Source organism: Pseudonaja textilis, chromosome 2, assembly GCF_049901715.1.
Source record: "Pseudonaja textilis isolate UNSWEBS1 chromosome 2, rPseTex1.2, whole genome shotgun sequence".
NCBI classification, from domain to species: domain Eukaryota; kingdom Metazoa; phylum Chordata; class Lepidosauria; order Squamata; family Elapidae; genus Pseudonaja; species Pseudonaja textilis.
In genome coordinates, this window is record NC_141991.1 from 96,380,197 (window position 1) to 96,406,432 (window position 26,236).

Consider the following 26,236-nt stretch of genomic DNA (forward strand, 5'->3'; position numbering starts at 1 on the left):
TAACATTAGACTCATTCGAACTTTAGATACTATTTTAAGAGGCTCAACCTCACTTTTTGATATACCTGTACAATGTTTAATATCTATATTGGCAAAAATAAGTAAACTGTGTTTTGAAGACAAAAATTGTGGGAATTTATATCCATTAATTCCAAAAGATTTGTATGTAGATGAAAAAATAAATGGGCTAAAACTCTGGCTTGCCCAAGTCAGACTTTCAGCTCGTTGGAATGAAAACAATCAACTTCCACTTGACAAGGTCTCAAGAGGTCTTTCATTCACCATCTACTTAATTCTTCTAAGTAGGAATGCCAGGGAGAGAATTTCAGAACTTCAAAGCTTTGGTCCACCCCCAAAGAAAACCTCTGAATTTTGGTCCATGAAAAAGCAATTATTTCCTCCCATGAGAAAAATGTTTATATACAACAAATTGCAGTTGACACACTTCTGGCAATGCTTTTCACAGCTGCATTAATTCTAAAAAACTTTTCTGATACAGATTTGAGCACAAACATTGCTTAATATTCTTTTTTTTCCATAATATTATAAAACTGTTAAAGGAGAGAGAAAAGAAAGATTTATTAGGAAGGCTTTCAAAATTACAGTAGTTTGACCTATCTCTATTAACTGAACTTAGTAATGTTATTCTACAGATATCTTCTCCTGAAGTACTATTTATCCATCCATTTGTTGTACAGCGTTTTATATACATTTAAAGCTGCAACTTAAAAATAAAAGTACCATCACATTTGTTTCTGCCACAGAAGGGGATCCAGTCTTTTTCAGCGAGAAAATTCAGACTTTGCCACACACATTTTCACATTAATTCACCCATTCTTCTGAAAAAAGCCAGAAAAAGACCCCACAATTCCTTGCTTTCAAAAGGTGAAGCTTATTATTGAAGAAAATACCATATACTTAAAAGATCTAAGTTCGTAAATTCCATGTCTTTTGAAAATCAGCATACTGTGGGAGCAAACACACACCCTCCTTTGTCTAAAAATGAATGAAGTTTTCAAAAGAACCTACTTTATTTTATAAAAGGAAATTTCCATAGGATTCAGAGTTGCAAAGTCCTCAACTTATGACTACAATTGAGCCCAGAATTTATGTTGTTTATAATTTAGAAATTTGTTAAGAGTTTTATTACTTTTCTTGCCACATTTGCTAAGTGAATCACTGCAGTTGTTAAATTAGTAACATGGATAAGTGAATTTAGCTTCTCCATTGACTTTTGTCAGAAAATCGCAAAACATGATCACATGACTCCAGGACACTGCAATTGTCATAAATATGAACCAGTTGTCAAGAAACCAAATGTAAATCACGTGACCATGGGGACGCTGCAACGGTCCTAAGTGAGAAAGGGTCATGTCATTTTTTCAGTGCCATTGTAACTTCGAATGGTCACTAAATGAAGTGTTCTAAGTTGAGGACTATCTATACTGGCAACTCATGCTTAACTCAGTCATCAAGACCACATGTCCAAATGTCCAAGTGAAGGGATGTGCTTTCAAAGTATTAAAATAGCCTATTAAAGCCATTAACTAATATCTAGTCTTTCCCGCCTCCCCTGGGATAAAACTCCCTCATCCCAGTTTTACACTGTACCCAGTGAAAGATTCAAAAGTGACGTGGTAATTTCCTTTCTAATTTTCTTAGAATTAAATTACTCTGCAAATACAATATCAGAACACTTCTGAACTCTAGAAGAGCTCAATTATAACTAATAGCAATAAATCCAGCTCTACCGTGAACTGCTTTGTTCCAATTTACACTTTTTCCTTTTATATTCCAGCACACAAATACATATGAACTTCATAAATAGTGCATACATTGACATTTTAATACCAAGAGTTTTCTTTGAGTGAAGGAACTGGGGACTAGAAAATGACCTGTACATATACCCAAATATTTTAAACACCAATAATTTGTTGAACTCCAAACCACTCTATTCCCTTGCCCATTTTTAAAATCATTTTCCACACTTATGATTTCCAGTCAGAAAGCTGATAAAACCACCTCATCATTAATTCTTTTGTTAACCTTAAGGAAACAAATAATTTAAGCTCAGTGGCTTTATGCTCCCCTAAAGCATCCCCTCCTCAAATATCTTCCATGTTTTGCCTCCAGTTCTTCTGACACTACCCAATGAAAATCAGACAGTATGAGTGACAAGAAGCACTGAAATTATTTCCCTTACAATTTATTTACATACTTCCCATCAGCATTGGTGACCCTGATGTTGTAAATGAACTGACAGCTTCTGTATCATCGTCATAACACCTGGCTGGCACCGCAATAATTAATCCCAGGAGACATGATCCAAAGAGAAACCAAGTGACAGAGAAATAAACAAAAAAGTGACACACATTTAACTTAGGTAATTGGTCCAGGAAGAGAATGGATTCAACAATGGAGTTGGTTTTGAGGTGTCCCAAGGAGTTACATAATCAGTGTATTAGAACAGAAGTTACGTGAGAGTGCCAATTCTGCTTCTTCTTCACCACAAAAACTGTCAGTTGTACAATTTCAACAGATGAGAAGTCAATGGAAAAGATGGAATTCCATCGGGAAAAAAATAGGGAAGAGCAGGCGTGGAATGGTAGAGGGGGCAATTAGGGGAAATCAGTCTATTGGGGTTCATTTTGCACTGGGTGGTTTATAGGGCTCCAGTAGAAGACTTGAAAAGGTATTGACTTTATCAGCTCCTCGCACTTCATGGGGTAAAAGTGGCAACTTTACAATATGAAAGTCTTCATAAAGGTCTTCCATCTGGATAAAAGAAAAGAAATTGAACAGTCAAACAGTCCTAAAACCTAGGAATCAGGGTTAAGAATTACAGCATTTTCTATTTCAATTTATCCTGTTAGGGTAGAAAGTTTCACTATGTTTATTCTTTATAATCCTTCTTGTACCATCTTAATTCAATGATAGGTTTAAATTCTAAATATAATTTGCATTTCAATATATTAAATATGCTAAATTTGAGGTTTGCTACATTTTTATAGCAAATCAATTTTTTTGGTGGTTATTCTATGGAACTAACATTATATTCTAGTGCAATTCCACTTATACAATTAACTCACTAGATGATCCTTTGCATTATTATCTGTTCACAACAATATGAAGTCACAGCTGCTACTTGTTTTGTTGGTTAGGTCTTCATATACACTAAGTTCTTCTCAAGAACCCAGGATATAATAATTATAAGTGTAATATAAATGTGGATCCAAATAGTGTGGCCTTTTGGAATTGATTGATGGAAATTTTTGGCAATGTGCAACTTTCCTAAGTGCTGTCCAATAGGTTTTGGTATATCATCCACTATATATAAATTTCGATTTACAGATGTTGATAGTTCGTGATTTTCTCCGATTCTGTATGTTTTATTGTATTATCCCCAGGATTTGCCTAATCAGTTATTATTGGGTCAGCCAGAAGTTTAGATGATTATTATTATACCTTCTGAGCAACACTGGGCTTTAAATGCTGGGCTCAGGGAAATTCTATCTGAGGTCAGTCATCCTCAGATCAAAATTTAGTGAAATAAGAGTCATACAAAGTCATATAAAGGGAGAGGAAAGAAATTATGACAGAAATTATTAAATTAGAGAAACACTTGAAAGGAAAATGGTCTGGGACTAAAAAACAGAAAACATTCCTTGAAAGCTGTGAAGAAATTAAAGAATAAAAAGGGAAATTAGAAAATGCTGATGCTAAGTTTAGAAAGAAAGACAGAAAGGTTGAGAACTTTAAAAGAAAAAACAAAAGAGAAGGCAAGGGAAAGATTTTTTAAAAAGGAAACAGCAGAAAAAATAGAAATAGGTGACACTTTGAAAATAAAGGGAATTGGACCCTAACTTATTATTTAAATATGAAAAAAACTACCATCCAAATTAGTTATTATATACATCCTTTATATTATCTAAAATGTTTATAATCATAAGGGGTTACAGAAAAAAATAATCTGGGACTTCCGGTTTGAAGGGCTTCGGTGACAGACAGAAATCCATTATCGTGCACGGTTTCTGTCTGGGCTCACTGCTGGAGCGCCCCAACCCGGCTGGATTTGGGGCTAAGCCACCCCGTAGAGGTGGTGAAGAGGGGGAAGACTGCCAGCAGGGTTGAGGAGAGCCGCATCTCTCCTCCTCAGCTGGCCATTACTCCCTTTCCCGAAGGTGGTTGCAGCGGTGGTCAGAAATGGCCACCACAAAGGAGAACTCGACCGGAAAAGAATATGCAGGAGGAAGATAAGAAGTGAAAGTTTTGGCTGACTGGGTTAAATTGTAAAAGCAACAACTAAGGTACCCTGGAATTTAAACTTACAAAAAATAACATTGCTCCCAAAGAAGAGTCGGAAGCAGCGAAGGAAAGTGAAAAGGGAAAGGTTTGGCTTTTTTTTTCTTCTCTCTCCTTCCCTATACTGACAACTGAGAGACTTAAATGAGAAATTGGAAAAATCCGCTTTGACATCAATAGGCAATTAAGCTGAAAATAAAACAAAATGCCAAAGGGATAATAAAGATTTCTGGACATTAAAACCTTTCTTTTTCATAAGCAGGAAGGGAGAAAAAAAGAATAAGGGCAGGATCTGGAAGAGGGAGGAGACTGCCTGGAATTAAAAAGAATCTACCGTAAAACTTCAACAAGACTTCTAAAAGATACATTTTAACTGAAACTTTGCAATTAAATAGTAACCCCAGGAAGAGAAAGTGAAAAAAAAGCAAAAAAGAAACAGCTTGCGTGTATTTGGATTATTTGGTGATCTTTGGATTCTTGGTTATTATATTTGAATGACTAAAATCAATTGGGTGGTTGTTTAAAAATTTATACAATGGCACCACTTCTGGATGAATTGAAAATGGAAGTTAAAAAGTACAAAGAAAATGGACAAGAGGGGAAGGGTTCTTTTGGCTTCGTTTTTCAATTCTTAGAAATGGAGATTTGGAACGATGAGAAACAACAAGAAAAGACTGCAAAATAAGAAGACTGGGACAAAGAAAAAGCCATCTTTAATGAACAAGCAATTTTATGTGGGGAAGAAAAAGGAAAGGGGGGAAAGAGAATGGAGAATTTAAGACTTAAAAAAACAACCAAAGAAAAGAAAAATAATTCAAAAAATAAGTATAATACTGGAAAGCAACAGAAAAGGGGAATACAGAAGAGAGAAATAGAGGTAGAGAGACAAAGGGGTAAAAGGGGGAAAGAGAAGAAGAGAGGGAAAAAGGAAAGGAAAAGAAGTTACAAAGGACTGGAGCAAGATATACAGAAACAGGACCTGTTTAGAGATAATGGGTGAAAATCTAACTGAAAAAGGGATTCTGTAAAGGTACATAAGATTGTATTGTTATATTAGTAATAGAAATAACTTTAGAAAATTGGAAACAATGTATGATTAAAATGAGGGATAAAATAGTTAGTGTAATTTAGTGAAATGTTTGTGAATAAAATAAGTGAAATAAAATAAATGAGAAAATTGAATTAGGAAGGAATGGGAACATCTTAATTAGTTAATGTTTTATAAAATATAAGTGAAGGGAGGGGGAATTAACTATGGAAAGCTTATAATTGTTCCCATAGAAGTATGACATTTAATTGAAAAGTAATGTTAAAGATGTTAAGTCTTGAATGAATATTAATATTAATGACATAATTGAATTGGAATGGAATGTTGTTTTAATTATATTATACATTTATAATTTTTTCTTTTTTTAAGAATACAGTGTGTATTTTAAGAATGTACCAAGCAGAATCCGAATGGAAGTTATGTATTATATTGAATGTTACAACTTTAGGGAAAAGATATAAAGGCGTCATACTCCAATCAGTAACTAGAGGAGAAATTTTGTTTAATGAGAAAAGATAATAGATAATTGAAACAGGACAGACAAAAAATGTAAATAAAATGATTTGAATTGAGATAATTAAAATAAAATTGAGAAAATTAAAAGAGGGGAGAAGCTATGCAGAAAATGTAAAATAGTAATAAGATATGGAATAGAATATAAAAATGAGCATGAACCTGAATTTGTGTCTGTATGAAGAAATGTAACCCGGGATTACGCTACTTTCAAAAAAGATGTTTTATTTGTATTTTTTTTTCTTTGTGAAAACTCAAATAAAATTTACCAAAAAAAAGAATAATCTGCATACCCCACAGGCATATAAAAACAAGACAACAGCATGACATCCTAAAGAACAACATATCCAGAAAAATAGCTGAAACATTTTCTGTCCTCTTCAGTCACCTGTGATCAGTCAAATTTTAAGTGCTAATGAGTAATGGACAACTGGATTTTATATACCTTCAAAAAGGCTAAACATTCACTGTGAAACAAATGCTGAGAATGTTCTAAAGCACGGCTGAAATAGAATTGCTAACTTCTGGCTATTCAATCTTTCCTAATATAAAGAAAACCCCTATTATTCAGATCAGGCCTACACAACTTGTAGTGGGAAAGGGCTACACTGACACATTAAAAATCACTGCAGGCTGCACAGAGATACCTGGAGTGACACAGCTGGCCAAGCAGCAGCAGCACTAGAACGGGTGCTAGCCTAGAAAACAGGGAGTGCTTGGCAGTGTCTTTTGGCACAGAGACAGCAAATTTATTATCACATAAGGTTGCTTGGAATAATATGCCTAATATGGATTAATATGTTCCCAGATTATCAGAAATTTGCAGAGCTTCTAATCATACCTGGTCAAGATATTTAGACTGGATTTTATGCCGAGCCTCACACATCTTGCAAGGCTTGTCAGGGTCAGGAAAGACCAATTGATTGACTATGATATTGTGCGTATCAATTTTGCATTTGGCCAACTCCTGGATAAGCCGTTCTGTTTCATACAGTGATAGGAACTCCGCAATGCAAACACAGATGAAAGTGGTTTGTTCCTGTAACACAGACAAAATTAGTTCAGTGATGTGAACAGAAGTGCATGGTGTAGTTTTATTTCATTTGCTCTCCCCAGAACCCATCATCAATGCAGCTGCCTCTTTCTCCGTTCCCTCTCAAGTCATGTCATGTTTTAGAAAACAAGAGTTAGTGCCAGAAATCAAATCTGAAGAACAGAAACAGAACAGAAATAACTTTCCCTAAGCACCTTGTTTTATTGACCTTTTAATAAACATAGAAAAAACTAATGCAAAAGAAAAAAGAAAAGTTCAGAAGGTGCAGAAGAAAAACAAAAATACGAATAAAATACAAATAAAAAATGTTTATCTCTATAACCTAATTGTCATCTTTTCAGTATTGTTTCAGCAAAAAATCCATTAAGAGTTGCAAGAAATATTGAACAAGCAATTTATCCCTGATCAAATGGTCCAACTTCTTTTTGCTCTTCAGAATCTTAACATTTAAGTCATTCCAGTGGCATTGAAGGATTTGATCTTTCATCAATCTCTGCTATTCAAGAAGTCTTCCAATCTTTCATTCAGCTTTATAAATAGCTTTATTCAGCTTTATAAATCCCATAAAGAAACATTATCCAGAATTTGTCACAGCTATTCCATGTCTAGATCCTTTTCTTGATTTGTCTTCTGTATTCTCATGTTGGTTATCTCAATGTTGTCTTCCGTGCCTTCAAAATCTATATCTATTTTTTCTCATCATTTTCTAAAAAATAATCCACTGACATCTGTAACCTTTTTGAGATATTATATGTTAATTCTTCAATCTAATTATTTAAAAAACCCTTCAAGATAAGATCATAGCTTGCTTAACCAATTTAACTCTTTTCTGCCTAGTTCTTTACTCCCTCTAGTGTCCATTTGCAACCTTTAAGCCTCAGTTCTTAATATCAGTTCAGTTCCAGCCGTTTTCTACTAGTATATTATTTAACTAAATATTCAAATCTTATAGTAAAATTAACCAATATGTCAAATATCTTTAGTACTCCCTTCCAGGTAAATTAACACTATTAGTACAGTAAGCATGAAGACAAGCCACAAAATTTGTACAATGTACAATCTCAGAAAATGTCTGGAAAAGACAGCTTGTGGGATAGTTCTTTTGTTAGTCATTTTTGACCTATCTCTAACAACCCATTTTTAAAATATTCTGCTTGAGGACTCTTCTTGGCAACACATCAGATTGATATTTTAATTGGAATATTTTGTTTTCAACTTGTTCAGCTACAATTGGAAAGATCAAATACATTAATCAAATTAAATGATACATATGAAAAACAGATAAACTGCATTTAAGTGTAACTGGCTAATTAATATCTCTCCCCATTATTAGAGGGATGGGGAGGGAACATCTACAACTTTTTAAAAAAATCAGAGTGAGACTGTAACCGTATAAACTAGGCTTGATGGCTAAGCACCAGTACTTTTGCTTAGTTTGTATGCTGTACAACCCAAATGCCTTCTATGCATGATTTTTAAAATAATTTTATTCTGTTTTTATAGAGATAAAAGACAAATACAGAAATATATATAGAAAATGGTGCAGAAAATTTAAAAAGTGACTTCTACCGTTCTTCACAGAATTACAAACTCTATCCCTCCTCCCTCCTAACATTATAATAATCCCTTCAACCCACTCTTCAAATCCAAAGATCATTATTTCTTTTTTTCTATTTTCAGCAAAAAGTCTATAAACTTTCCAATCTTTACATTTCATATATAAAAACTTGACTCCAGTCTTATATACATTAATGACACCAGTTATAACCGATGCCCTGAAATTTTACCTAACATTATTTACTGAAACTGTGCCTGAAAACTACTCAAAATAGATTGTTTCTGGGAAGAGCATACAAATCACGCAACTCTATGCCACTTCTACTAGTTGCAGGTTTATTTTCAAATGCATTTTAGGATGCTGGCTATCACTCTTAAAGCTCTGAGTGGGTTAGGCTTTGCATACTTCCTTCCATGTCAGCTGGCATGTCCCTCCTGCATGAGTTCAATAACATGGGTGACAACATATGATAGTAGTGGCACTGCCTATGTGTAGAATTAAGAAAAGATTGGACAGCCCGTTTGTCTGGAATGGTATAAAGTCTCCTGTTTGAGCTGTGGGGATGAACCAGAAGACCTCCGAGACTCCTGCCAACTCTGGTAATCTGCATTCGGTATTTAACCTAGTGAAAACATTTTTGAATAAAAATGATTCTAGTTTACAGTAAATAGTTATTCGCTGAGAATCTAGATGCAGAAAGGATCATCCATCTTCCTTCACTACCACTAAAATGAATGTTTCTCCAATTTCCAGGGAAAAAGTGAATCTCTTTCAGAACTGCTGATTGTCTAGAGATTCATCCTCACTATTCCCTCTGTTTTTGCCATATACTTACTGGATCTTTGAACTGTTCACTGACAGAGCGGATGACTGGAAGTGTTTCTTCCAGTTTGGAAGCCAGCTGATCAGCATTCATGTCTCCTAGGCCAAGCATGTTACACATCTAGTGAAGAACAAAAAGTTGCAATGATGGACAACATCCAACAGAAGGCAAATCATAATTGTAGCATAAGGCAAATAAAAGAGAAACTGAAATAGGCTAACTAACTCAGGGCAGAATCATTAAGCATAGCAATATATTTTAGTGCTATTGCATCTTGCTGGTTGTCGACAGAATAAATAATGTTTTGATTTCTACTCTATCCTAGAAACCATATCACATACCAGATGTGATAATTATACACTGTTCCCTAAGGCTGTACTGGAAGTAATATTGGAGTTCAGGTAGGAACAGAGAACAGGTAGAATTCAAGTCAGATACTAGCTTAATATTTTTAACAATAAAATCTTATGCTTCTAGGTTGTTGATTATTCTCCTTTACCTGGGATATGAAGGGACTGATTTGGTTCTTTATTTGCATCAGTCGACCTAGCCCCCGCTCCACGATTGTAGGGAAATTAAGCAGCCGTAACGTGTGTCCCGTCGGTGCTGTGTCAAACACCACCACAGAAAAATTCATTCCTTTCACCAACCTGTCCAGGCCAGAGAGAGAAAACTATCAGCATACTGCAAAACATTATTATTCCCAGATTGCTAATTTCTATTGTACTATTATATAGTACAATTAAAATGTACTACAAATCTTTCTCCTACAAATCAAAGGAAATACATAAATATGAATTTTAGTTTCATCCCATCAATGGAAATGTGTTAAGGTTGCAGCAGAATCTTGGCAGAATCTTGGTCACTAGACAAACACAAGATACGTACAAAAATCAATAGTATATTTTATAAGGCTCTTGTGTACTTTGTAAAATATGGTATTGGTTTTTGTTCATTTTGCAACATCCACGTAGTTCTTATTGTCCACAAATTCAGCGAATGTTCAGTTATGCCCGAGCTGAAGGAAGGATTCAGATAGTCTATGACTTACAACCCCAATTGGGGTCCAAAATTTCCATTGCTAGTAGGAGGCCACAATGGTAATTATGTGACTATAGGACACTGTGATCATGGAGAATTCACCCAATGACAGCAATGGGACTGCTAGAACTGCTGCTGTAAGCTGGGGTGGTCATATGAAATAACATCTTATGAGCATCGCTGCAGAGTTTCCAGTCCTAATTACCATCAGTAAGCAAGGACTACCTGTTGATATTGTCAGGCTCACAGTATGCAACATATAATGACCATTCAGTTACTATTGACTTTTTTTTGCTCTGTGAGAGAACTGTTTTTTCACAATAGGCCATGAGTCTGTAAACATAAATGAAATCAGTATCACTAATGAGAACTTGACATCCACATCACATTGGACATACTGCTAAAGTAAACTGTATTACATGTTACATTGCTAAATGCAGGCAAAAACATTCATCCTTTGCTTCCAAAGTGAAGTTTTAAATACATAGCAGGGTAAATGATAAGCCCGATTCTTCAGTTCACAAATCTCACCTCATTACTTCAGCGTAACTCATTGCTTCATCAATACCAGGAAAGGCACTCATTGCCTCTTGCATCATCTTCTTGCCCATACTTAGCATATTATCTTCCTCAAAAAATTCATCAGGAAGCTCTGCCACACCCAAGCTAGGATCAATCTCCTAATAATAAATTATGAACAGAATAATTCAACACCACTATGTAGAAGCTGCTTCAGTAAGCTACTCAATACGAATGGTTTGAGTGAAACAAAAGGATTTAAGATATGAAAATAAACCACATAATCCTTGACTTTGTTAAATTCTGCCCCATTTTATGACCTTTCTTGTCACAGTTGTTTTAGTGAATCACTGCAATTGTTACATTAGTAACATGTTTATTAGGTAAATCTGGCTTCCCTGCTGACTTTGTCAGGAGGTTTCAAAATGTGATTACATGACCCATGGATATTAGAGCCATCATAAATACATGCCTCAAGCACTCTCTGGTATATGAAGAATTCACACTGGATTCTATGATAGTGAACTACCCAAACTCTGATGCAGCAAAGCAGCTCCGAACCATAACATTTCCATTATCATGCTTTACAGCTGATAACAGATTATTCTGTTGAAATGCTGTCTTTGGGTTTTTGCCAAATACGTATTATGGACAAATAACTATCTTTACTCTCTTTGTCCAGAGCACAATGTTGCAGAAGTCTTGGTCTTTGTATATAGATTCTGAAGTAAAATTTAATGTTGCCCCAATGTTCTTTCTAGAAAGCAAATGTCTCCTCTTACCACATCTCCCATGAAGATCTAATTTGTGCAGGTTCTTCCTAATGATATTCACACTCTTTCACATATCTAGAAGCAAAATCTACCTGAAGGCCATATGATATGAAACTCTTTTCAGCCACTTGCATTTTGTTCTTAGGCTAAATTTGTAGGTTCGCCTGGCCAGAACAAGCTGGCAGTTATTTGAAGTCTTCTCCACTTGGAAATTATCTTCTTGAACAGATGATTGATGTTCTAATCATTTGCAGCTGATTCTCATTTTAGGCATTGAGGTTGCAATAAAGATGTGCACTTACTTTTTCCATATGATAAATTTGCATTTATATTTATTTAAATTACAGAATGGACTACACAATGTAAACAGTGCATCACACGTTAGATTTCCTTTATCAATATTGTTGAAACAAGGATCAAATCTGTGCTGAAATATGTTGAAAAGTAAAAAATGTCAAAGGGGTGCACTTACTGTTTCATATGACTGAATAGAAGTCATATATCCACTGTTGCGGTTGGAGGTACTTATTCTCTGTTTGAGATTTGTATATGTTTCAGTTTTAATTATGTTTAACATTGCTATTTATATTTTTAAATTCCTTTTATTGCTTACTGTACTCTGTCCAGAGTAATGTTTTGTGATTAATAAAATAAATGCAAGAAGGCAGTCCGTTTTTTATAAGAATGGCCAAATATTTACAAAATTTTTAGGAAGAAAAGCCTTTACTAATAAGGAGACAAGTAACTGGAATAGCATTTTCTTCAATTTCTGAGTATTACTGTACTACTTAAGATAAAAGAACTAAAATAAATTTTGTCCAGATCTTTCTTTCTATGCAACATTTACACAATTTTAACACATGAAAACATGTTAGTTATTTATCTTCTCAGAAGTACACTCACCATGGCAAAAAGATTATCATAACCCTTTACTTTGGTGGGAACCTTGGAAAATTTCTGGTCAAACGCATCTGAGATGTTATGAGCAGGATCAGTAGAGATGATGAGGACACTCTCACGTACCTTGGAGAGCTGTACAGCTAAGCTACAACTAGATCACAAAAGAGAGGCAAGAAGCAGTTATTAATACAAGCACGTAAACTACAAATAGGACAAGCTCCAAAAATTCAGATCTGCCTGTACTGAAGGACTATATGCACAACTTTTAAGATTTGTCCAAACTATTTAGTAAATACAAATGTAAACTAACAAATTGCAAATGATTACTGCATGCTTTTCTAATGAAGAAACTAATCTGAAAGAAAAAGATACTGGAATAGATATTATGCTGGTGAACTGTTGTATTTAAGACTAAAACAGTTGAGATTTTGAACAAGGCAATTTGTAAAAATAGGATTATATTTAGGATAAATAGAATTAGAAATAGAGGACTTCCAGCTGGGCACTGCGTTGATGCGGAGCTGAGGAGCGGATCGCCGCTCTGAAAGGATCCAATTTTCGCTGTTTGGTGGATTCCAGGAGCGTGTCGGACCTCAGAGGGGTGGACTGATGAAAGAGGAAGACCTCGGGGAGGTGCCGTGATCCCGGAGATTAGAAGAGAATCCCCCGAAAACCAGCAACAGAAGAGGGAGATCGTACAGATCGGAGCCAAAGACATGGCAGCCCAGCAGCTTAAAGAAGAAAGAAGGAAGCAAAGAGTGGAGAACAGCAAATTGAGTCGTGGAAAGGTGAACTTAAAGATTTCCAGAATACTGATTTATACTACAAAGGGAAATTGAAAATTGAAACTCCAAACCGAACAGGGTAACGAAGTGGCAGAAATATCGGAAGGAGTACTAAGTAAATGACAGTAATTTGTTCTGATTAATGGAGTGCTGAAAACGGAGGAGCTTAAGCCAAAACAGAAAGGAGAAACAAAACAGTGGAAGTGACTGGGCAAATTTAAAGAGAACATTCTGAACTTGAACTAAGAACTGTAATAAGGTATGAAGAAGAAGAAGAAGAAGAAGAAGAAGAAGAAGAAGAAGAAGAAGAAGAAGAAGAAGAAGAAGAAGAAGAAGAAGAAGGAAGAAGAAGAAGAAGAAGAAGAAGAAGAAGAAGAAGAAGAAGAAGAAGAAGAAGAAGAAGAAGAAGAAGAAGAAGAAGAAGAAGAAGATGATCATCATCATCCATGGACATCATTCAACTGGTCAAACATAGATATAACTAAATAATATTGGTAAAACAATCTTAACACACACACACACACACACACACACACACACACACACACAGACTTTTATGATAGGCTTCACCATAAGATAATAGAATATTGAGTTAAGAATACTGGTTAATAATTTTTAAATAACTGGACAATTGAAAGTATGTTATATAAATATAGAACTCAGACCTTTAAATAATAGTCATATAGTAAGAAATTGAGGTATTTTTATTCTGAGGTAAGCATATAATTAAGAACTCTAAAGAAATAGATTAATTGATATTTATATATAGATAAGAATTTAATTACTTTAATGAATTGGCTGCTTTAAATTAATTAATTAAGCATGTAAGACTGTTGATTTTGTGAGTAAATATATCTGTATTTGATTAATATTGAATTCTCTTAAGTATTGTAATAGTTGAATAAGTTCAATAAGAAAAAATAGAAATAAGAGCTTGATTGTGATTTTCCATAATAGAATTTTGGTAATTAATAATATAATAATATATGTATTAATATTACTATTGAACTGAAAAGGAGAGGAAAATAGTGCTCTACTAGGGATAGTTGATGGTAGATTGGAAAGAGCTGCTACAGATAGTTAAAATGGAGACAACATCAATTACAAATGTAAAATCAGGAAAGAAAACTACAACAACGATGTCTTCACTTATGGGGCAGAGATCTATAGATGCAATGCTATTGGCAGAAAAAATTAGTTCAGCTCAAAGGCTGCAGACAGTACAGGCAACGCTCACTATGATGCAGGAAATGATGGCAAAACCCCACAAATTGATAGTGAGGAACCATGAAGACATGAAAACAGAGATGAGAACTGAAATAGGACAAGTGAAAAACGAAATACAAAGTTTGAATAGTAAGATTGGAAAGATGCAGGAAGAAGTGATAAAAAATGAACAGAGATTAAATTTAGTAGAGGCAAGAACGGAGATGGTGGAGAAGAAATCAGAGGATTCAGAACAAAATTGGAAAGTGCTCTACTGCGAACTCCGGGATTCTAGGGTACACATGGAATTAGAGAAGGCATCATTTCATCTTAGGTTCCAAAATGTGGTGGAAGACAAAAGGGAAGATTTACGTGCAATTACGAAGAATCTGATAGCGGCGGCTTTACAGAAACCCAAACTGGAAATTGAAAAAGATGTAGACGAGGTCTACAGAGTATATACACACTATGCGAAGAGACATAGACTACCCCGAGAGGTTCATATTCGTGAGGAAGACAACACAAGACCTGCTCTATAGTAAGACCAGAGATGAACCACTTGTATACAAAGATCATGAAGTGGTTACACTGAAACAAATACCCAGGAAAGTCAGAGAGCAGAGAAGGGGCTACCAATTTTTATCAACTCAACTTATTAGAAATGGTATCCTATTTAGGTGGCTCACCCCAGAGGGGCTTTTAGTTTCGTGGCAGGACAAAAAATACAAAATAGATACAATTGAAAAAGGACAGGAATTTTGTGAACGACACCTAGGACCCGAGGAAGAACAAGAAAGTAGAGACGACCTAAATACAAGAAGCCAAGAGGAACAACTCTCCGGAGAAAATCTGATTCACACTCTGAACCCCAAAATCTTAGAGAAGAAGGGGAAGGCAACAGACTAAGAAAAAGAGAGCCGAGAACAAGGAATGAAATGAGAAATGCCTCACAGTCAGTGACACTGATAGAGAAATCACTTTATTTTCAGTCAATATCAATGGTTTAAATTTATCATCAAAAAGAAAACAGATATTTGAGAAACTCAAAATACAAAATTCTGACATAACTTGTATCCAAGAAGTGCATATTCCAGACAATCAAGCAGACCTCTTAAAGAATATAAATTTGGGTAAAATGTACTCGGCACTTGCAAACAAAAAGGGGGTATTGTAGTATATGTAAAGGATTGATTGCAACAGTAATAAATATACAAAGATCAAGAAGGGAGAATGGTCTTTATAGAAATAAATCAGAAAAAGATGTTATTAGTCACAATATATGCCCCAAATACAAACCAAAAAGACTTTTATAATAGGCTTCACCATAAGATAATAGAATTTGAGTATGCTAATGTATGCATTGCAGGAGACAATAATGCAGTCCCAGACAAAGATAAAGATTATAGAAATCCCCCCCACCCCCAAAAGGAAAGGAGAATACTCCCTTCATCTTTTAATAATATGGTAAGAGAACTTAACTTGAAAGATGTGTGGAGAGAATTAAATCCAAATAAAAAACAATATACTTTTTTTTCAAACCCCCACCACTCTTGGTCCAGAATAGATCAGATATGGATGGATCCTGGGTTAATGGAGAATATTGAAAGGATCAAGATTTTGCAAAATCTATGGGCTGACCATAATCCCATTCAAATTAAATGGAAAGGAAGCATAAATATCCATAAATAGCGATAAGATGTGTATATTTAAAGTAAGGTAGGAGAATTGGATCTTGTAGACTGTCAAAAAGAATATTTGTCTGGTTTTAACGTATTTTCTTTTTTCTTTCGTCTCTTTGTTTTTTTTTTTTTTCTCTCTCTTTTATACTTCTTCTTCTCCTTTTTCGGTCGCAAGACCGAGCGGTTTTTTTTTTTCCTCTCTCTTTCTCTTCTTTCTTTCTTCTTTTTCTCTCTCTGTTTCTTATGTAATGTTGTTATGTTATTTTTTTAATTGTAAATTCAATAAAATTTATATGAAACAAATTAAATGGAAAGGAAAGAGAAAAATTGGAAGATGGACATTTAACAATACCATATTAAGAGATAAAGAATATATTGAAATAATAAAGAATTGAAGGTATTTTTTGAAATAAACAAAAGAGAACATACCTTTCTACAGAATCTTTGGGATATGGCCAAAGCCCACGAGAGAGGTCTAACTATTGCTTACAATATTAAAAAGAATAAAGAAAAAAGACAGCAACAAAACATATGGAGGGAGAAATTGAAAGATTTGGAAACAAGTAGACAAAAGGACCCAAACAATTCAAACATTAAGAAAGAAATAGATCTAGTAAAACATAAGATAAATCTAAATGTACAGGAAGATTTGGCCCAAAAAATTAAATTAGCAAAACAAAATGCTTTTGAAAATGCAAATAAGCCGGGAGGTGGTTAGCCCATAAAATTTAAAAAGAACAAGAAAAGACAACGATCGTAGCTCTCCAAGATCAGGAAGGGAAATTATGCACGCAAACCCAAGAAAAGAAATTGCTAAGGAGTTTTTTTATGAAATTGTATAAACAGGAAGAAATACCAGAAGAATCTATTGATAAATATTTGAATGAAAAGAACTTGCCTGAAATTACTGATGAAGAGAAACAAAATTTGAATAATAAAATCTATAGAAGAAATTAGGAAGGCAATTGGAACACAAAAAGCAAATAAGATCCCTGGCCCGGATGGAATTCCTTTGGAATTCTATAAAAAATTCCAAGAAATAATAGAGATATTGGTGGACTTGTACAATGAAGCCCTGGAGAATGCTAACATACCTAAATCATGGTTGGAAGCATATATTACCCTTATTTATAAAGAACAATCAGACCCCCCCAAAATTCAAAACTATGGACCAATATCACTTTTAAATGTAGATTACAAAATAATGGCTACAATATTGGCGGAAAGATTAAAGAGAGTATTAAGTAGAATTATCCACACTGATCAGAATGGCTTCCTCCCCCACAGGCAAATAAAAACAAATACAAGAACCATTATGGATATATTAGAATATTATGAAGTATACTCAACCAAGACAATGGCATTGATATTTTCAGATGCCCAGAAGGCATTTGACAACTGATAGGCATGAAATTTGGTGAAAATTTTATAGGATATTGGGACGTATTTAAATAGTAAAAATGAATATTTTGCCAAAATTGTTGTTCTTGTTTCAGACAGTGCCAGTCAAGTTGGAAAAGGATTTTTTTGTAGAATTAAACAAATGTGTATCTAAATTTATATGGCAGAGGAAAAAACCCAGAGTGAAATCTAAATTATTACAGGATGCCAAGAAAAAAGGAGGATTTGGCCTTCCAGATTTTGAATTATGTTATGATGCTGCTATAGTAAACTGGCTTAAGGTTTGGGTTAAATTAGAAAATAGAAGGTTATTAGTATTAGAAGGTTTTGATCTCCAACTTGGCTGGCACACCTCCATGTGGGATGGAAAATCTAAACAACATTCATATGTCCAAAGGCACCATGTAAGAAATGTGTTGTTTAATATCTGGGGAAAGATTAAAAAAAACCACTACCCAAAGGTTCCATTGTGGCTATCTACATTGGAAGCAGTCACACATCCAAATTTATTGGATTAGGAAAATATTGTCAGGTATAAAGATTTATTATATGATACTGGAGAGCTTAGAAATAGGAACCAAATAAAAATTCAAGGAAAGGAGACAGCATGGTGGCCCTTTGCATAAATACAAACCCATTATAAAAAAGATAGAGAACAATTTGGCTTTAATATGACCCCACAAGAATTACATAAAATATGGCTAGGAGAGGAAAAGAAAACAATTAGTAAAACATATATCTTTTGGACTACAAATTAAAAGAAGAAACAGTCACAGAATCTATGATAATTTGGGCTAAAAACGTGGGTCATGGTATTGAAATAGATAAGTGGGAACACATCTGGCAAACAAATTACAAATTAACCATGTCAGTCTCGTATAAAGAAAACTTATATAAAATGGTTCATCGCTGGCATCTACCTCCTGCAAGACTGGCTAAGATGTTCCCCAACCTACCACCCAACTGTTGGAAATGTAACTACGCACAAGGAACATATTTTTACATGTGGTGGACTTGCCCATGTGCTCAGAAGAGAAATACTGGAGAAATATTAGAAATTGGATTTTAAATATAAAAAAACAAAATTTAAAACTTGAACCCAAAACCTTTCTGCTAATTATGATAGACTTAAACATGGAGAAAAATATATCAATATTTAATTTTGCACATCATAACTGCGGCCAGAATAACCTACGCATAAAACTGGAAACTGTCTTCCATTCCTTCAGAGGATATGGTAATTAAAAAAATACATGAATGTGCTGAGATGGATAGCCTAACCAAATTGTTAATAAACAAGATAGTCACTATTATGAAATATGGAACATTTGGTATGAGTGGTTAAAGAAAAAGTAATATTTGATATTTGGATAAGTTATGGAAATGACAGAAGATGTGCATTTAATCATAAACTGTATAGAGAAATTAAAACATTAAAAGAACGAAGGAGTTACTGTTACAAGGCAGATCATGTCAACGATAAAGAAAAAAAATTAACCATTGCTCAATATATGCTGTAAAATGTATATATATATATACCATATATATATATATATACACACACACATATACATACATCATACATTACATACATACACACACACACACACACACACACACACATATATATATATGGCATTCAGCTTTGTTCAGGTATTTTCCCACGTCATTGTAGTTGTGCTTTTAAAGTTGTAGCAACGTTTCGGCAGAATCTCATCTGCCATCATCAGGCTTCTGTATTGTGTTCATCAGGCTTATATATATGTGTTGATTTGTCTGTTTTAAATGTATGTCAAATAAATGTTTTTTTCTAGAATAAAAAAACAGAATTAGAAATAATCTGAGATATTTTACTATGCTTCATAGAAGTTCGAATTTAAGTTTTCTGCTACAAAAGACAGCTGTGGATGTTTCTATATAATACAGTGCTATAGTTCAGAACATAAATGCTAAGTGACATGGTCTCAAGTCATCATGCAACCAGACCTGATTTTATGACCATTTTATCCCAATCATCAAGCAAATCACATGATCACTAAATAAATGAATCCTACTTGCCCAGTTGATTTTCTTGTCAGAAGCTGGCTGAAAGAAAGGCTGGCCCATTTGAGTAGTTAAGAAGCATTCCATTTGGATTCCACAGATAGAAGAAAGCATATGAGTTCAGACACTAAGGTATATTTCTGGCTTTTCCAGGGGAAAGTAGACAGTCTTATGTACAATTGAGTCAATAAAGAAACCTAAGCCTGGGAGCATTTTGTTTGCACCTGGCAGCTAGAAAGGTCACAAATCATGATCACATGACAATGCAACCATCATAAATGTGAAGCGGCTGCAAAGTGCCCAAATTATAATTAACTGCATGATTGTGGAGGTGGTGCAATCGTCATAATTTCAAGGATGGGGTGTCAGCTAAATACGAGGCAGCAATTCCAGAGGTGGGATTCTCAACAGCACTCCCCCCACCCGCGCATCTTGACCCTTCAATAACTCACGAAGGCAGAAAACAGCCGCCACCCACCCGGTAAAAAGAGAAAAGCGGCGCCCGCCATCATCTCCTCCTTGACTCCGTCCGACTCACCTGCAGGTGGTTTTGCCCACACCGCCTTTCCCGCCCACGAAAATCCACTTCAGGCTCCGTTGCTCGATAATGTTGCTCAGCGTCGGCTCTAACGGCTCCACATCAGGCGCGTCCTCGAACTCTTCCGCTTCAGCCGACAGCCCAGACGCCACCGCTGCCATCTTGGAACAAAATCACGTGACAAGATGCTCGGCTACACCATTTCAAAGCGGGGCTCTAATGTTAACAACCGGCGCATCAACGTTTAACAGGGAGAGAAACGGCACGTCTTGTGGCCTCCTCTTGGACTTAAATCCTTAACGTCATCGTGTTAAATCACCGCGTCACAAACACATCTGACGCCAGAATAAACTACACCCCATACCTCTGAATGGTTGGTATATTCCTGTCTAAAAATTTTTAACTGGATTGGTCGCTTAAGTACTTTTCCCGATTGGCCTCGGCATAAGCGGAAGACGACTCAAATACCTCCCCTCCTTTTCTCCGATTGGTAAAGGTAGGTTCATCTTAACCGGTGATTTAAGCGTCTGTTTTGATTGGCCGAAAGAGCTGTCGATTCTTGGGCCATCGGAGCGCCGTGCGCCTCAATCTGCAAAAAATAAAAAAATAAAAATTCATTTGACGTGCGCGTGGCCGGACCTTAACGACAGAGGCTTTCCCGGGATGCTTTGCGGCGGACTGGCTTCGTAATCGTTTCCCATCATCCTGTGGGCGCGCGCAGGCTGGGTCAGGGAAGGGCTCGAGAGATGGCCGCGGCGCCAGGCGGAGAAGGCCCGGCTTCCGAGGCGGCAGGACCGGGCGGCGTCAACGTGTTCGCCAACGACGGTTCTTTTCTCGAACTGTTTAAGCGGCGCATGGAGGAAGCCTCTGCGTCGGGAGGAAAGAGTGGACGAGAAATGCCGATCGCCGGAGCCGAGAAGCGGAAAGAGACCGAACCGCGGCCAGAGCCTCCCGGGGACCCAGAGCCACCGGGAAAGAAGCGGAGCGGGAGCGCCCTCAGCTTCGTAAGGGATCTGGGCACTGACCTTTTCTCTTCTTCCCCTTTTATCCAACCCCCTCCCCCTCCTTGGCCTTCCTCGAAGGACCGAGGAGCAAGAACCCTTTTTGTCAGTTTGCTTTCTCTCAACATTAGGATTTCTTGAATAAACGTAGGCAGTAATTCTCCAGGTGCCGCCTCTCTACGCTATTCGCTTCCACCGACCACCATCCCGCCTAGTATTCCCTCCTCCCTATAAAAGATTACTTTCTATTAAAGCAATATGAAGTTAGCAGGACAAATGTTGCATTTTATTCTTCCTCCCCTCCCACCCACCCCCGGTCTGTTTTGAAAAGGCATCATATTGGACCCATCTTTCTAAGCATATTTTGGGTATTTGTGGCTATTTAGTAGATCTCCCCCCCCCCCCACTTCCTCACTGTATTAGTTCCCCTTCCCCACCCGAAATCCGAGTAGAAACATGAACAGATCCACAGTTTTTTACAGGACTGTGATGCTCCATGCTCCACACCATTCATTCCTGGCAGGTTTATATGGTTTGCTGGGCTTCATCATATTGGCTGAATAATTATTACTCTATGCCATAACCCTAACCTTGATTTGATAAGGGTCTATGGCAGGGGTCTCCAAACTTGACTGCTTTAAGACTTGTGGACATCAACTCCCAGAATTCCTCCTCCAGTCATGTTGGCTCGGGAATTCTGGGAGTTGAAGTCCACAAGTCTTAAACTTGCCAAGTTTGAAGATCCTTGATCAATGGTGACAGATGTCCCAAGAGAGTTTTCCTTTTGTGAATGTGAAGCTGCCATTCTTGACATGCATATAATGTAGATTTTTTTTTTTTTGAAAATGGAAGCAATAGAGATGGGAACACTTTGATCTGTTAATACGTAATGCAATATGCTTTGCTCTTAGTTGTCTTTGGGAAAACTTCATTTTAGGCTGATTCAGCCTTTATTAAAACACACGTAAATTAAGTGGTATGCATTAAAAAGTTTATCAAAATGTTTTTGAAATGAAATTGCTTCCCCCTCATACATGTTTGTTGCTAGTGAATAGTAACAAACGTTTCTTAATACATTGGGGGTTTTTTTGTGTGTATTCACAGTTTTAAACTCATCAGTGTGTCTCCTGGGACCCAAATGAAATCTTTTTGTTCTTGTTAATGTGATACAATAAGTCTGAAATATACTGAACCATTTTTATTTGCACTGGCTAGGGAAAATTGCAAGTATGACTTTATTCATCCTACATTAAGCATTAATTATACTTTTGAACATGAGAAATCAAGTCTGTTCTGCATTAAATGAAATATGATAATCCTGGCCATATTTATTGACCTGTAATTCTAATTGGGTTCAATTGAATTTATTCCTAGGTATCTGTAGGCATTGTAGCCTAAACATTACAAATAAAGATGTTTTATTTCCAGTCTTTAAAATGTTGGGTGGAAGTTTTTAATTATAAACTGTTTTCCAACATGTATGTTTGCATCACCACATATAAAACAATTTGTACTTGCAATGCATGTGGCATTGCTCCAGAAATGGATTGGGGAGGGACTGCTGTACTATCTAAAAGTGATAATTGGAACCCCTGTTTTGTTTATTGCTAACTGAAATTGACATTTTCTATTTTAAACTGTCCTTTTCAACTGAAGATCAAAAATTGTGTTTTTCAGTATAAAAACTGAATCACATACATGCTTATATGGTATTGTAAATACCATTTTAAATGTATGCAGCAGGCCTTTACAGTTATATCTAAGATTATATTAGCATATACCACACTTCCCAAGACTATCAAAAAGATAATTATTGATTTTGAATTAATGTTGTATTGATTCTGATAACTTTATTGCTTTCATGACTTTGAGCAAATAAAAGTTCTTCACATAATGTATTCCAGATTGTTATATTGTAGGGAAATAAAAGTAAAAATAGAATGGTGTTCCTATTTCCCACCAGGCAGCAAACCTGAAAAGAAATTGGAATACTTCCATTTCTTGTTACTTGTTAATGTCTTTTAATGTTTGGGCTTAACTGTACAGATGTATTGGTGAACACTGCTAAGGTGCCCTTTTACCCTCCTAGCACAGCGGTGTAGGTAACGCTCGGCAGCTCTGTACAGACTGACAGGTGTGATGGCGAGCTAAGATGATCTAATTGAAGGACTCCCTATACCGTTATATAGTGGGCAACATTCCCCTTGCAGCTCCCAGGCTCGTATAACGGTTGCAGTCTTCTATCCCTTCACCCAGGTGGGCAAGCGGAGAGGGGGCAGCAAGCTAGCCCTGAAGACAGGAGTGGTAGCCAAGAAACAAAAGACAGAGGAGGAGGTAAGCTGGGACACATCAGGAATAATAAATTGAGAGATGAGGGGCAGCATGGAGCTTCCTAAAAGTTTCAGTGAAAAAAGTAGCACTGTTGTTTTCATTTCAGCATTCTAGAAAGTGAAGTTGAGCTCTTTTACCTTCATGCTACCCTAGTTTGAAATTGACAATGGGATCTGTCCTTATGGGCTTGAGAAAATAGTGAATTGTTTCTTGTTCATTTGTAATAAGAACATTTTCATTCATTTCCCAAATCTGCTTTAAGTGAGATTTTTTATGTTTATTTTTGGTATATAAAATGCATTTAGCTCCAAAAAGATCAGAGCAGCAATGTATTATCCTATTGGTCCTAACTGTACCTTATGTAGAAGATTAGAATGAGACAGGGTAATCGAAAGTCCATGCAGTAAGTATTTGGCGGACATCTCCAATAAAATTACAAACTCTGGTTTCAATTGAATGGCTTTCCTAGATTTATATATAGGCTGATGTTCATGGGAACTGGTACCCTAAGAATGCTTTTAAGTCCAATTCTTTAAATGTGTATTCTGTAACTGGCTCCTTTTTTTTCTGTTATAGGTTTTGACAAATAAAGGAGATGCATGGGCGAAATATATGGCTGAAGTGAAAAAGTACAAAGCCCACCAGTGCAGTGATGATGATAAAACCCGGCCTTTAGTGAAATAACTTTTATCTCCAGCCTGGACTGTCTGTGATGTACATAATTATTTAAAATATCAAAGGAGTAGTGCTGTCCCACAAGACTGAATGCTGCCATGGCAGCAGGAGACTTGCCATACTTTTATATTTGAAAACTTAAGAGCCTCCTTCACTGATTCGTTTATTGTTTTCCCCTTCTTCTGAGAGCTAAGAACTTTGACTTAGTTGCCAGATTTTTAATTTGTAACACCCTCTCTCCAAATAGTGGAATTGGTCTGACATTTCTTTCCCCAAATCATCAGGCATCAGGCATTCCTTTGCTGATAAACCTTCAGCATTGAGCCTTTGCTTAACATTTTCTGTACCCCTGAACTTTTTACTATAGGACATGCTAAGAAGCTCTCTTTATCAAATTCAGTACCTTTTACTGCTGAAGATAAATTTAAAATATGGTTGCAAATAGTAAGTACTGCAGACTGTAGTAATTCCAGAGCTTGAAGTAATCCCTCTCTTCACTATGAAAGACAAATGAATCTGGATCTCTTGATACGTTTAATGTCTGACTGTTCTGTAGTTGCATTTTTGCCCGTATTGTTCTCTTCCCTTACTTCAATTTCACTGCATATTGCAGTGAATTATGGAGTTTTGTATTTAATTCCAGCTGCTGCGTAAGTTTTTTCCTAGTCTTTTCCTATGCATGCTCCAAATCTAATACTGGGGGGTATCCTGTGCCTGTCTACTATCTAAGAAGCAAAATGCTTGGTCTGTTTTTGTACCAAGTATTATATATTTGAGAAGAATCACTAAAATTACCTTAGGTGCTCTCTGCAATGAATTCTAGATACTATAATTTTAACCTTTGACTGCTCCTATGCCCCACTCCCAGGTGTTATGAGCAGAGGTCCTTGGTTCTGAAAGCAAAAGCTTAGGTCTGTAGCCATTGTATTGATAATGGGTTTTTGCATGCATGGGGCCTATGCTCTTTTACCACTTGTTTACATATGCTGAGTTTGATTTTTTTTAATACTTTCCATAAAATACTGTTGAAATGGAAAGCATCTGATGTGCATTGGACACTGAAATTGAGCAGGGCAATTTCATATAAGGGCTTCTGGTACAATCCCAACAATCGATTTCAAGTCAGGAAACACTAATGAGAACTTCTGTTTTCTGGCTGGCATAGAGAAGCTATTTTTTGTTGTGGGATTGGGTTTCACTTCTAAATGTTATCCAGTTTGTGCCATTTTCTCTTAATAGATTGGGCTGGTTTTTGAGCTGCACTATTAATGTGATATTCAGAAAGATGGATTTGTACTCTGGAGAAAAACAAAGGTTTGATCTCACTGTTTGGGTCTATTTTTCCGTTCTTCAATCATCATTGTTCATCACTGGACCAGATCTATTAAATACATTTATGCCTTGAAAAGGCCATTGGTTTCCACATTATCTTCAGCCTTTGGGTAATGCATTTGAAGAACAATGCTTTCTTTATATCAGGGTTCTTTAAGCATTTTTGCTGGAATTTCACATAAAACATCTGAGTGCTCTTTAGTGTAACTAAGAACTCTCATTACATAACAGGTTTTACATGCACAATGAGCATGTAGGAACTATTTCTGAATATGGTAAGGGAGTGGTTAGATGAAACAAAAATTGTTTTTGCCTCTCATAATATCATGAGATTGCTGTTAAAATACCAGAAAAAAATAAAGATTTAGTATTTTATTTTCAGCCTCCTGTAAAGTGATGCCAATTTTCTTCTTTGTTATATACTCGATCAGGCTTGCGACTTCATTGCTTTTGACCTCTACAGCCCAGATTAGAGTACTAATCATCCTTAATACAGTAATATTTTTTAAATAATAGAATTTTGTTGTGGGTATTTGTTGATATATGTTTCCCATATATATTTTTTCTAGATGGCATTATTTAAACATGCAAAGTCATTAAAACTGTCTACTGAAGGTATAACCATAGCATCCAGATTTTCTTTTGCTTATGTGTTGATAAGAATTCTTTAAATACACATGACACTGATCAATAGTTATCGGAAGGTTGAAAGCT

General features: G+C 35.8%; 2 protein-coding genes across 2 annotated transcripts; one reads left to right on the plus strand and one right to left on the minus strand.

The window, feature by feature from the left end:
• Window positions 1–554: 554 nt before the first annotated feature.
• GET3 (guided entry of tail-anchored proteins factor 3, ATPase) lies at window positions 555–20,362 on the minus strand. Its single transcript, XM_026696301.2, has 7 exons — window positions 20,184–20,362; window positions 12,535–12,682; window positions 10,871–11,019; window positions 9,798–9,948; window positions 9,311–9,418; window positions 6,705–6,902; window positions 555–2,775 (listed from the first exon to the last, which is right to left on the minus strand). Exons 1-7 carry the CDS (start codon window positions 20,342–20,344, stop codon window positions 2,644–2,646), a joined length of 1,047 nt encoding a protein of 348 aa, XP_026552086.1. The 5' UTR covers window positions 20,345–20,362; the 3' UTR covers window positions 555–2,643.
• Window positions 20,363–20,892: 530 nt separating this feature from the next.
• On the plus strand, window positions 20,893–25,915 carry TRIR (telomerase RNA component interacting RNase). The gene is made up of 3 exons (XM_026696304.2): window positions 20,893–21,187; window positions 23,441–23,518; window positions 24,092–25,915. Exons 1-3 carry the CDS (start codon window positions 20,930–20,932, stop codon window positions 24,197–24,199), a joined length of 444 nt encoding a protein of 147 aa, XP_026552089.1. The 5' UTR covers window positions 20,893–20,929; the 3' UTR covers window positions 24,200–25,915.
• The last annotated feature ends 321 nt before the right edge of the window (window positions 25,916–26,236 follow it).